At 40.3% G+C, this 12,025-nt stretch overlaps 1 protein-coding gene across 1 annotated transcript; it reads left to right on the forward strand.

The window, feature by feature from the left end:
* Nucleotides 1-40: 40 nt before the first annotated feature.
* On the forward strand, nucleotides 41-12,025 carry BCCIP (BRCA2 and CDKN1A interacting protein). Its single transcript, XM_064464370.1, has 7 exons — nucleotides 41-229; nucleotides 3,407-3,481; nucleotides 4,163-4,243; nucleotides 5,390-5,482; nucleotides 6,024-6,211; nucleotides 7,933-8,110; nucleotides 11,617-12,025. Exons 1-7 carry the CDS (start codon nucleotides 95-97, stop codon nucleotides 11,785-11,787), a joined length of 921 nt encoding a protein of 306 aa, XP_064320440.1. The 5' UTR covers nucleotides 41-94; the 3' UTR covers nucleotides 11,788-12,025.

Genomic DNA, 12,025 nt, shown 5'->3' on the forward strand with positions numbered 1-12,025 from the left:
CCTCCGCACCGCCCCGAGCGGGCACCGCGCCTGCCCGCCGCCCGGCTCGCCGCCCCGGCCTTCCGGCTGCCGAGCGCCTGCGCGCCGGGACGGCATGGCCACGCCGGCCAAGCGCCGGGCCCCGGCCCAGCTCCCCGCCGGGGAGAGCGGCTCGGAGCCGGGGTCGGGGTCAGAGTCGGACTCGGCGTCGGAGCCGGAGTCGGAATCGGAGGAGGAGCGGATCGATGAGGTGAGCGGGGGGAGCGGGGCCCCTCACGGCCTTGCGCGGGGCCTGCGCCCGCTCGCCCTCCCCTCACGGCCGCCCCCGGCGCCTCCCCGTCCTGGCCCGATTCCCCGTCCCTAACGCAACCTGTGGAACGGCAGGCGGCAGCAGCCGGGTTCCCCGAGCCGCGGCTGGGGGCTGCTGGGGAGGGGGCTGCCCCCCGGGCAGCCCCTTGCAGGGGCCCGGCTCCGGTTCCCGTGGTAAAAGCGTAGGTGATATGGGAAGTGTGTGCCGGGGATCGGTGAGGTAAAGCCTGCTCAGTTAATTGTTGCTGAGAGTCGTAATTTTTTTGTGTTCTTTTTTAAATGTCGGAATCGCCGAGGCCGCAGCCAGTTTTACAGACTGCCCACGGCCGTTCTTGTGTGGGGCTGGCGGCAGCCGCTTGGAAATAATGCTCTCAGCACAGAAGATTCGCTTTAATTTCCTTTTTTTATAAGAAACGGGAGGGGGGAGAGGAAAAAAACATCAGACCTCGCGGAGATCAAACTAGAATACCTTTTCTGAGCTCTCTCTGTGTGTATCTCTGCAGCTGGACTTACGTGAAAATGCATTTAGTTGTGAAACGCAGCACTGGGGAGGGTGTCCCTCTTTCTAGGAAAGGAATAGACAGGTGCTGATGTTGCACTAAAATCTTAAAATGATAAGGCAATATGTCATTTTACAGTTGGACTAGATGATCTTAGAGGTCTTTTCCAACCTTAATGATTCTATGATTTTAACAGGGCTTAAAAGAGTAAAATAACCCAGAACTGTCCATGGGTGTTAACTTGGTATATTTCAAAATAAATATTTTTCTAATTTAATTGTTTTCACTATAATTTCACTTTAACTTGTCTTCCTTTCTTTTTCTTACATGAGGCCTCAGTTACCTTGTTAGCAAATTAAAAGTACTTTTTCTTAAAACTATGTCGCAGTAAAAAGCTTAGGTTTGTGTCATCCGTCATGCTGACGTGATGGAAAAGCACGTTTAATGTGACACACAGGGTAAACGGGTGCTGACTTAGTTTGACCTCACATAGGTTAACGAAGTTCTTAAAAAGCACTGGTAGTATTTTGTGTACAGTTTAGTGTTTGTAAATGGATATAAGATGTTGTACTAGTGCCTAGATATTATGAAATTAAATCTAATGGCAGTAGTACCTTTTTTTATATATGTAAGTGCTCAGCTTTTCTACATAATGTGGGTAGGACAGTGGTTTTTATTGTGGTGTTTGTGGATGAAGTCTCTTGAGGCTTCAGTGACAGGGGTTTTGAGGATGGTTTCTGAGTGTCCTGCACTGCTGTGCACTACTGTGCTGTACCTGCAGTTGTGCACTGGATAAAATTTGCTCTATAATGCTTATTTTAGTTTAGTAGTCAGCTTTTGAGGATGATATATCACTATTACATCTCTTTCAGTTTGGAAGCCTTGATAAAAGGATATATTGAGTTTCCCTCAGTTGTTGTGTAGGACATCAAGGTGTGCATTGCTAATGTTAAAGAAATGTACTGAACATTTATAACTGTACAAACTTAGAAATTCCTACAGTCATGAACTTACAGGGTATTTGTTTCTCTGTAATTCCCAGCATTTTATTTTTGCCATACTTCCTCTTTCCACTTCAGGTGGAAAAAGGACAATCTCTTCCTTTATGCAGATGTTTTCTTCTTACGAAGGAGCACGTGTTAGTTCTGTCAAGCTGAGCACAACAGTCTGATCACCAAATGGGGCCTGGTTGCTGAGACAGATCTTTGCTTGCTGCTGTATTGTACGTAGCAGAGTGTTGTTGCGTGTAACAGCTTGCTCTGCGGGCTCTTGCTTTGCTTTGGATGCAGTGCAAGAGGAAGAGAATAAGTGCACAGTAACAAGACAGGACATACCAAAATATATGATGAGTCTTTATTTGCCTTTTTTTTAATAGGTGAAAGGTAGTGGGTTTGTGAACTCCGTCATACCAGGCTTCTATTTTGGGTAGCGGAAAAGCCGTGAAGCAAAAGCAGCGTTAGAACATCTAGCGCTCCTGTGATTGATATCAATTTTATGGCTGTGATTTGCACAACATTCAGAACTACCGTAAACTGTGTTTTGCTCAGAATTTACTGGCTTAATCAGTCAGTGACATTTTTGAATTTTAAAGCAGTCACAAAGGTCTTGGATGCCAGGTGTGAATGCTGTATACACCAAAGCCACAGTCTGTTTTCTTATATAGGTAGCTTCTCAAGTAAATAGAGAGCTCTCAGTTACCTCTGTAGAGCTTCCTTGCTTTACTAGACCATAGCAGAATACCTAAGCATGTCTCCTGATTTTGATCACTCCCCAAAGTGGTCATATAGCTGGATGCCACTGTAAACAGGCCTTTAACGCTGTCCTCCCAGTGGACAGTAAAGACCACAACCTTGATATGGGATTGGAGAGAGTTGTAAGTCTTAACTGGTGACAAAAGCAAGGCTCCGTGTTTAGGTTGTTCAGAAAGTGGAATCCAAATTGACAATTAAAAGGCAAAGTAAATTTGGATGATCTTGAGCAGTGGTTCACTGAGGAACAGGAAGGCAAGGCAACCTTGGCAGGCAGTACTGTTAATGTAGAATACCAGTAAAACTGGTTGGTAGGCATGAAGCATTTGTTATGGAAGGAGAAGCAGAAGTTCACATTTGTTTTTTGCTGTGACTGGGTCTCATCATGTGCCTACTGAGCAGACTTCCAGAGTGGGGTTAATGATGCCATTAGGATTTGAGGAAATAGCAGAAGTATGGCTTTGGATGCAATTATTTAAATCTCTGCAGCAATCTTCATCTTTAGCCAAGGCATTACACTCCAATCCTGCAGTTTTAAGAGTTTAACTGCCTGGATCAAGCCTCTCTGCAGTAAGAGTATATGTGGCTACAGTAAACATAATTGTGTGAGCCAGATTGCAGGAGCAAAGCATTAAAAGTTTGTTCACAACACAACTTGTAAGTTAGTTTTAAGATGTTACTTTCACAGATGCTCTCTGAAGATTACAGAAGAAATTATAACTAACAATTGCTGAGATTACTGAAATATGGAAATAAGTTCCATTTCTGATGTTGACTATTACTTGTGTTCAAGTTTCTTATAGTTCATCTTTGTTTTGATGTAGCTTCTTGCCAAGTATGTTTGATATTCTCTATCTTGCTGCTTCATAGGAGGTGAATATTGAATTTGAAGCACATTCCATATCAGACAGTGACTATAATGGGATAAAGAAACTACTACAACAGGTACTTTAACTTTTTGTCAGTGTGGTTGATATGTCCGTTACTAAATAATATCTAAAGAGTAATGCAAAGTCATTGGCTCACATTATCTTTATTGATTCATAGTTTTACTGTGCTTCAGCTCATGAAGATTAAATAATTACAGCCACAGTGAGTGTCTCTCCTAAACCACTGTTTCAGGAACTTTGCTAACAAACTGTAGGGCTGTTCCTCCACGGTGTATATAATCCTTCCCTCTTCAGTGTGTTAGCTGCTGCCCAGAAAACCTCATTCAATGTTAAACAGATTCTTGGAGGGTTTTTTTGTCAATAACAGCCTTTAAAAACCAGACAAACGAGGAATGTGTCTATTGAATGTGGCAGCTTCCAGTCATCTTTTGGCTGTTTCTGTTGTAAAGCTTGTGCTCAGCAAGTGTTCAGACCATACCAAACTCAGAAGGATGCCAGGTATGCAAGTGCCAGCTTGTAGAGGGTCGAGGAGCAAGAGCTTCAAAAGCTGATTCTTTAGGTCTTTACAGTATTATATTAAAGGAAGTTAAAGAAACAAACTCTCTAAATAGAAATTAGAAATAGAACAGTGTGTTGCACAACAACTTAGAGAAGTTACCGACTGTATTTGCTACTAAGTGGCCTATGATACATCATCTGGCCTAAAACCTCTTACTACTTGTTTCTTGTTTTCCAGTTGTTTCTAAAAGCTCCTGTTAACATTGCTGAATTAACTGATATATTAATACAACAGAATCATATCGGAAGTATTATCAAGGTAAGACAGAATTTACATTTGTAAATGAAGTACAATATTTTTTATGTTGAAATGACAGACTTTCAGAAGGGGCTCCTGTCTTTGTAATTTGTATGCTTTCTTTCTTTTTTGCTTTGAGAATAATTCTTTTACGGGAGCTGAAATTTTCCATGCCTACTTTCAACCAAACAAGGAATTTGATTGATTTTTTTGGTTGGTTCCTTTTTACATATGGAACACACTGCACTTTGCTCTCTTAATTTTGGTGTAGTAGAGTAAAAACGCCGTAAATGTTGTGGCAAAGTTTGTTACCATCTCCATAAGAAGTAGGACTTTGTGATTTCCCTTCATTTCCAGGATATTCAGACATATAGACCAAAAATATCCCACATGCAGTTTTCTTTTGTGCAGAGTTCTTTGGGTATAAGAGAGGGTCCTGGAATGAGTCCTGAACAACTTTTGCTATGGCAGCGGAGCACGCTGCAGAGACCCCTGAGTTACTCCTGGCTAAGGAAGCTGTTCCATACTGTATAGTGCTCAAGATGTCATGGCCATGCTGCTTTCAAACCCAGACACGCTCCCCCCATGGCAGTTGTGCTGTTGAACCACATTGCATGGTATCATTCCTATACATTCCCTTTTTGTCCTGTGCCAGCAGTTTTTCCACTCCAGTTGAATATGATCTTTACATTACAACTGCATGACCCCCAGTTCCAGTTCTTCCCCCGAGTTTTTCATTGCAGACTTTTGTTGAGCTTTTTGTTTCATTCTCTATCAAAGCTGTATTGCTTTATGGTTTTAAAGACTTTGCAGGTTTATTTCTGTACATTAGAAACTGAAGAAAATTGGTTTTGCTTAAGATATTGCCATCCCTTGTACCGAGATGCTGCTTATTATATGTGAGCTATCAAATTTTAGTGCCTTTCAAAAGATCCTGCTGTAGAAGATGCATGTCCTGGCTCTCTGTCGAGCTGGCTCTAAGTACACAGAGATTCAATGATGTGGCACTTTCATAACCGTAATCAGAATTTGTAGGTTGTGTGTTTGTACAGATTACCTAGGTGGCTGTCATCTGCCGAGCATCTTCTGGAAAGAAAAACGTTTCTTGTTGCAGAGAGTGGAAATAGAATGTCAATATGAGTTGTTGCTTTTTCTTTCATTGAATAGCAAGCAGAAGTCCAAGAAGACAGTAGTGATGATGACGACGATGATGATGAAGTCTTTGGTTTTATAAGCTGCTTAAACTTAACGGAAAGGAAGGTTGGTATTCCTCATTAACATCTAGACAGTAACAAATGGGGCATCGTCCTGTTTTTCTGCCTTGTATAACAAGCCTAGATGGCCAGATCAGGATCTTGAATTCCACCGTGGAGGACTATGGTCTTAAAAGTTGCACATCACTTAGCTTTCTTTTGGATTTATTGCTGCGTAACTTGCTGAACATCAAACATAAAGCAAAGAGAGGAATAGCGAGTTAAAATGAGGTCTAATAGGTAGTTCCAGGGTAGCTGAGCCGTTGGTCTCTTGTATTTCTTCACTTTCATCTTTCACAGCTTTTGAGCTTTCCTGTTGAGTGTACTGGTGTTGCAGCTCCTAGCTGTGTTCCTGTCAATTGAGAACCTTTGTTTGCCTCCAGCTTCAGGGTTGGTAAATAATTTCGGAGAAATTGTACAGTGCTTTAGAGACCGCATAAGGAAATTTCCAGTAGGCCTGTAGAATATTCCCTTGAAGTTCACATTCAAGGTTTTCTTGCATAAATAATTGTTCCATAATGTAAAGAAAATATACCTTTTGATTCTAGGGTACACAGTGTGCTGAACAAATCAAAGAGCTGCTTCTAAGTCGGTGTGAGAAGAGCTGTGAACAGCAGGTAGTTGAACAACTGGATAAGCTCCTGAATGACAGTACTAAGCCTGTGGGTCTTCTGCTAAGTGAAAGATTCATTAATGTACCACCGCAGATTGCTCTGCCCATGCACCAGCAGCTTCAGTAAGTTTGTTTGGGTTTTTTTTGAGATGATGTTGAATTTTTCTTCATGTTTTCTCAGAAATCTCATGTATATAGAGCTATGATGAGACGGGTGACACTACAGATATATGTAAAACATGAGCAGAAAAAATTATTTTAATCTCAGGCAAGGTCTTTATTTTTTAAATAGTTTTTTGTATCTTTAGGCTTTTCAAACTCTATACTTTAAGACAGAGGAAATAATATAAGAATACGTGCTGTTCTGCTGCCGAAATAGCTGTGTGTATACTGTAGTTTATCTTTGTATTGCAGATTGTATTTATATTGATCTAGGCAAATTTACAAATGAGAAGTTTTTTATAGCACACTGATAATGAACAGCTTGGATGTTTCTGCTCATGTTTTAACGTCTAGCTTTGGAATGGAAGATTTGGAAGAGTTTTGGCCCATAAAAGCCATATGCAGTGTTTTGATTAGTTTCAAGTAAACGAGTGAAGCAGGTTAGGTGCTGGTTGACCTCTACCAATTCATGGATTTGTATCATAGCCTGGGTGACAGTAAGTAAATGAACCCACTGAGATACGTTACATTGTTTTAGTGCCATGTTGGATAAGGAACTCCAGTGACCAAAGGAAGATTTTTTCTTCTTTTCTCTTTTTTCTTTTTTCTTCTCTTGCCTCCCTTTTTTCTCCCCCCCCCTCTTTTTTCTCCCCCCCCTTCTTTTTTCTCCCCCCCCTTCTTTTTTCTCCCCCCCCTTCTTTTTTCTCCCCCCCCTTCTTTTTTCTCCCCCCCCTTCTTTTTTCCCCCCCCTTCTTTTTTCTCCCCCCCTTCTTTTTTCTCCCCCCCTTCTTTTTTCTCCCCCCCCTTCTTTTTTCTCCCCCCCTTCTTTTTTCTCCCCCCCCTTCTTTTTTCTCCCCCCCCTTCTTTCTCCCCCCCCTTCTTTTTTCTCCCCCCCCCTTCTTTTTTCTCCCCCCCCTTCTTTTTTCTCCCCCCCCTTCTTTTTTCTCCCCCCCCTTCTTTTTTCTCCCCCCCCTTCTTTTTTCTCCCCCCCCTTCTTTTTTCTCCTCCTTTTTTCCATCTTTTTTCATTTTATTCTTTTTTTTTTCTTTTTTTTTTTTCTTTTCTCTAGTATGATGTAAGGTTAGAAGTAAGATTAAGTTGACTGCTGTCATGGCTCATTTAAACAATAAAATAGACCTTTAAGGAATTACTGCTTTGATACAAAGGAAAATATGTTGATAGGGTTGGTCAGGAAGGTCTTTAAGGAAGAAATGAGGTGCTTGAAGGGCTGGCTTTGAGGTTTACCACTAGTACAGCACTTGTCACAACTGAAATTCAGGTCTCAGCCTCTTTGTCTTAAAGGTGTTGCAGTGTTGCAGTGACAACATGTTTAACACAAGGGTGGGCAAGGCTATCTTCTGTCTCTTTAGTTGTAGTTCCTCATGGAAGTGATAATGTGATATATTTTCAGGAGAGTTGCACTTAGAATAATTTCACAGACTCTCTACCATGATCAACTTTCTGGGGAAAGAAGGGTTAGATTGTGAGGTGTGGAAAGACATCCATATTTTTATTGTTTTAAAGTGCAAATGGTGTGTTTTGGTACTCAGAATGTGGATGCAAAATGTATTTTTTGAGGCACTTGTAAAAGAATAGGCTGCAATTCTATACTAATACATGATGTTTACATATATACTTGTTGAGGGTTTAAATTGTGTGGGTAAATATTTATTTATCTTTAGGAAAGAGCTGACCGAGGCACAGAGAACAAACAAACCTTGTGGAAAGTGCCACTACTACCTTCTTATCAGCAAGACCTTTACAGAAGCCACAAAGAGTAATTCTAAGAGGAGGGGAGGGAGAAATCAGCAAAAGGAGGAACTAATGTTTGCAAATGCAGAGGAAGAATTCTTTTATGAGGTAACATAAGTGATTCTTTTAATTTTAAATGTTTACTCTTCACCTTAAATTCAAGGGGGCCTTTTATAAAGATCTGGTCATATCTTTTAAATTAAATCCCGCTTTTTTTAGAGTAGCATCAAGAGCTAAGGAAGCAATCTATTCTTGAGTATTGAACGCAACAGCTTTTTGATTTAGAGAATCATGGAGAGGTGTGCCTTCCATAAGTCCAAATTATTAAATTAATCCTCTGTATTGGCATGAATTTACTACTGTGTTACTTGTAGCAGGTCACAGTTAACCTGACTATAAGGTGGTATGACGTGGACTGCCTGGGGCAGCGTTGTTACCTGTTAGGGTCTCCAGTGCTGTGAGGGTAATGGAAAAATTCAAATAGTACCTGAAATAAGCAGTGATTTTAGGGGAATGATCAGGTGTTACTTTGTCTTGAGGCCAGTGTCTTGGCATCAAAGAATTAACAAGCTTCATCTCTTTACTCATACAGTAATGCTGAAGAGATAGAATTGATTGTAATGATTGTCAGACTTGTTGAAATACTGTGAATGGAACATCCGCATTTGTAGGACAAACAAATGGTAACAAATCTGGATATTGAATTTAGCAGCATGTCCCAGGCCTTCTGAGTTTACAACAATATGAAGTTCTTTTTGTTTGGGGAACAGTGCAATCATCTTCTTTAAACTGAATAATAAGAAACGTGAAACGCTTGGTAAATCGCTGTGTCAGCTGAACAGAGAAGACTGGGTGCATGAGCTGCAGGAAGTGCAGGTCAGCTTGAGTATCTGTCAGTGAGATTCAAGCTAACATGCTTTACATCACAAGTTGTGGTTGAGAGTGGCAGCTCAAACAACTGGTAGTGGCTTGCGGGGGTGCTCTAACTTAATCACGTGTCACTGCTTTAAGCGCTGAGAGAATAAAGATTCAAAAAAACACAGAGGAATCTCTGTTGTTAGAGTCTGGATTGGCATCTGCAATCATGTTAAATACACAGATCTCTCTTTGTTGCCCCAACGTAGTTAGTCCTGTGGCAGAAAAAACAGCTGTTGAGCTGTTATTTAGATTTGGTAACGGAGTTCAATGCATTTCTCTGAGATCTCTTCCCAAGAAACTTAACAGATGCAAAGCTTTGTGTTTGTGTTCTTGTTGTGTTCTTGTTGGTGGAAAGCTGATTTAGCTATTTCCTTCCGGATACCTGTTACTTTTAAAAAATGCTCAGAATAAAAAACTTTTGAAGATCCAAACAAGTAGCTATCATTTCCTTTTTCTGCCCTTGTTGTACTCAGGACAAGTATATCAATAAATAGTGCTAAAATACTGAGATGAAAATACTGCTTTCTATTTCCAAGGGCAACCTGTCTGCACAGTTCTGCTGGTCCCAAGCCAAATCAGGAGAGGGGAAAATGCAGGAAATGAAATTTAAAATGTACTTCGAAATGCAAAGAATTTTTCGTTGTTCTTCGCTTTTTTTCAAAGCTTTAAAAATATTATTCTACAATATTACTGCTTTGTCAAGAGCCCCTTATTTTTCATTTCTGGCAGAGCCTACAGGATGAAGTATGTGCACATGCATCATATGGTTAATGGCTAAGGTTCCTGTTTGTAATCATTCATGGCATTCTCTGTTAGAGACGATGATGTGGCTGTCATTTTATTTCTTGGGAAGAAGAAAAGGAAAAGCGGGTGAATTTGTTGTTAGCTGTAGGGAATACTGTTGTAGCCTCTCTGCAGCAACAAGTTGGGGATTTTTTGTGTTCCTGCCACAGCAGCTTTACCAACTGAACTCGAATTCTCTGTAAACATGTTATTGAAAAACTGAAGGGGAGAAGCCCGTGATGCTCATGTGTCCACGGGTGTTACATTCTGGAAGGCCCATTTTGGATTTGTCTCTGTTTTGTTATTTTGAGTGGCGTTTTAAAGACTAATTGTGTGCTTTTATCTAAATTGCAATAATTTTCAACTCAAGTGGACAGACTCAAACCGAACAGTCTTTCTAGTGTTTTTAACAAATTCATTTTAAACATTGTGGAGGATATTAGATTAAGTGGGTCTCTGTACTTAATAATGTATACGTGTTAAATTAGTGTTGGAGTGGATATCCTCCCTGATCACACATAACCTTAATTAGATTGCCATAAAATAGTATTAAATGCAGTGAGGCAGACACTTAGGGCCATATAAAACAGAGAGAAGCCTTTTTGCACTTGTCAGTTCCTTGTGCTTTATTCTGTTCCTTAAAATGATACTGAAGGAGCAGAAGAAAAGCTCTATTATAACCAGACTTGGAAGTGATTAAAGGTTTAGGGTCTCCATTGCTCAAATTGTTTGTTCTTGAGCAAAGCCACTCCATTAATTTGATGGTTCTTCCAAAATTAAATTTACAACCTTGAGATACTGTTAATAAACAGCTATCCTAAAAGGAGACTGGATCTTAACTTTCCCTGCAAAGGGAAGAGGTTAGATAAGTTTTTCTACTTAGGAGTTCAGTTCGTGCTTCTTAATCTGACTTGTGTGAGAACTGGAAACGTTTGTTAGGTAAGTTTTTCTTATCCCTCAGGCATTTTGTCTGGGAAAGCTAATAAGAAAGGACTTTCTATCTGTATGCAGTGTATCTCACCGAAAAGAAATAATATGCATTATGGACACCTACCTATTTGAAGAAGCATCCTTTATAAATACGTCCTTCAGTGGGTACAGCCGTCCAGGGACTTTCCAAGAGCTTTTGGAAATTCTGCTCAGGATTTATTAGTGACTATCCCTTTCATATTCAATTTCTACGGGCAGTGTGAAAGGGGGAATAACTGTACCACATATTCTTACAGATAGGTTAAGTTTTAGGACTCTGAGCAGTTTTAGAGTAGGCCGTGAAAAGAGCAGAGCCTGTTCATTGCTACAGCCTTTCCACACGTTCCCTGCACCAAGCTCTCATCTTTGATGCCGGCTCTATTCTACCTGCACTGTCTCGCTGTTCCTTTTGTCTGGGTTTTGGCTGATCTGCTAATTCTCAAAATTACACAGCTAGTGGTTTCCTCTTGCTCCAGGGTTGAAGGTCTGTTAAGAGCCTGAAATTCCTGTTATTGGTTAAGGATCCCTGCTAGTTGGTACAATAGCTTCTAGGGTTGGCATTTCTTAATGTGATAATATGGAATGAGCTGCTGTCTTAAAACCACCCAAAATGGGGCACAGTAAGCATACAAAGGGGGCATTGGTATTATTTTTTTCCCCCTCCCCCTCTTAGTTTTTTTTTTTCTGATACAAAACTATAATGATAGCAATGATTTTAGAATTTAGTATGAATTATATAAATTCTCGGAAAAGCAAATAGTTTAAAACACTTAACTGTAGATTCTCCTCTAGGTTTTTTTTGGTGGACCTTTTGAGAGGGAAGAAAATAACTTCTTAATTAGCATGTGCATAATAGCTCCATTATTTTTACTTTGTTTAGAAGACGTATTATCTTCAAGCTAATTAAAAATATTAATCCTAATGCATTTATTTCTGTTGTTTAGAAAGCCTTTCTGAAGTTCAGCTACTCTGTGCAAGAGGAAAGTGACACCTGTTTGGGCGGCAGATGGTCCTTTGATGATGTACCAATGAAACCTTCGCGGACTGTTATGATAGTTCCAGCTGATGGAATTAATGTAATTATGGATAAACTCAAAGACTATCTCTCACTCTGACTTTCCTATAAAGACCAGTTTTTATAATGCAGCCATGCAGAACTATGGCTTCACAATATTTTCAGAAGACTGCTATTGAGTTAATGGTTTTGTACGGCTCAAATGCTTCCTCTGTACGCTTAGAAGACAAGTAGGTGGTACAGCTGAAGATATCAAATTACTATTTTTAAATATTGTATCTTATCATACTTTGGCATCATCAATAAGCAGTCAATAAAAACCCAATGTTTCAAGCAAA

The sequence above is a fragment of the Phalacrocorax carbo genome, chromosome 12 (assembly GCF_963921805.1).
Source record: "Phalacrocorax carbo chromosome 12, bPhaCar2.1, whole genome shotgun sequence".
NCBI lineage: Eukaryota > Metazoa > Chordata > Aves > Suliformes > Phalacrocoracidae > Phalacrocorax > Phalacrocorax carbo.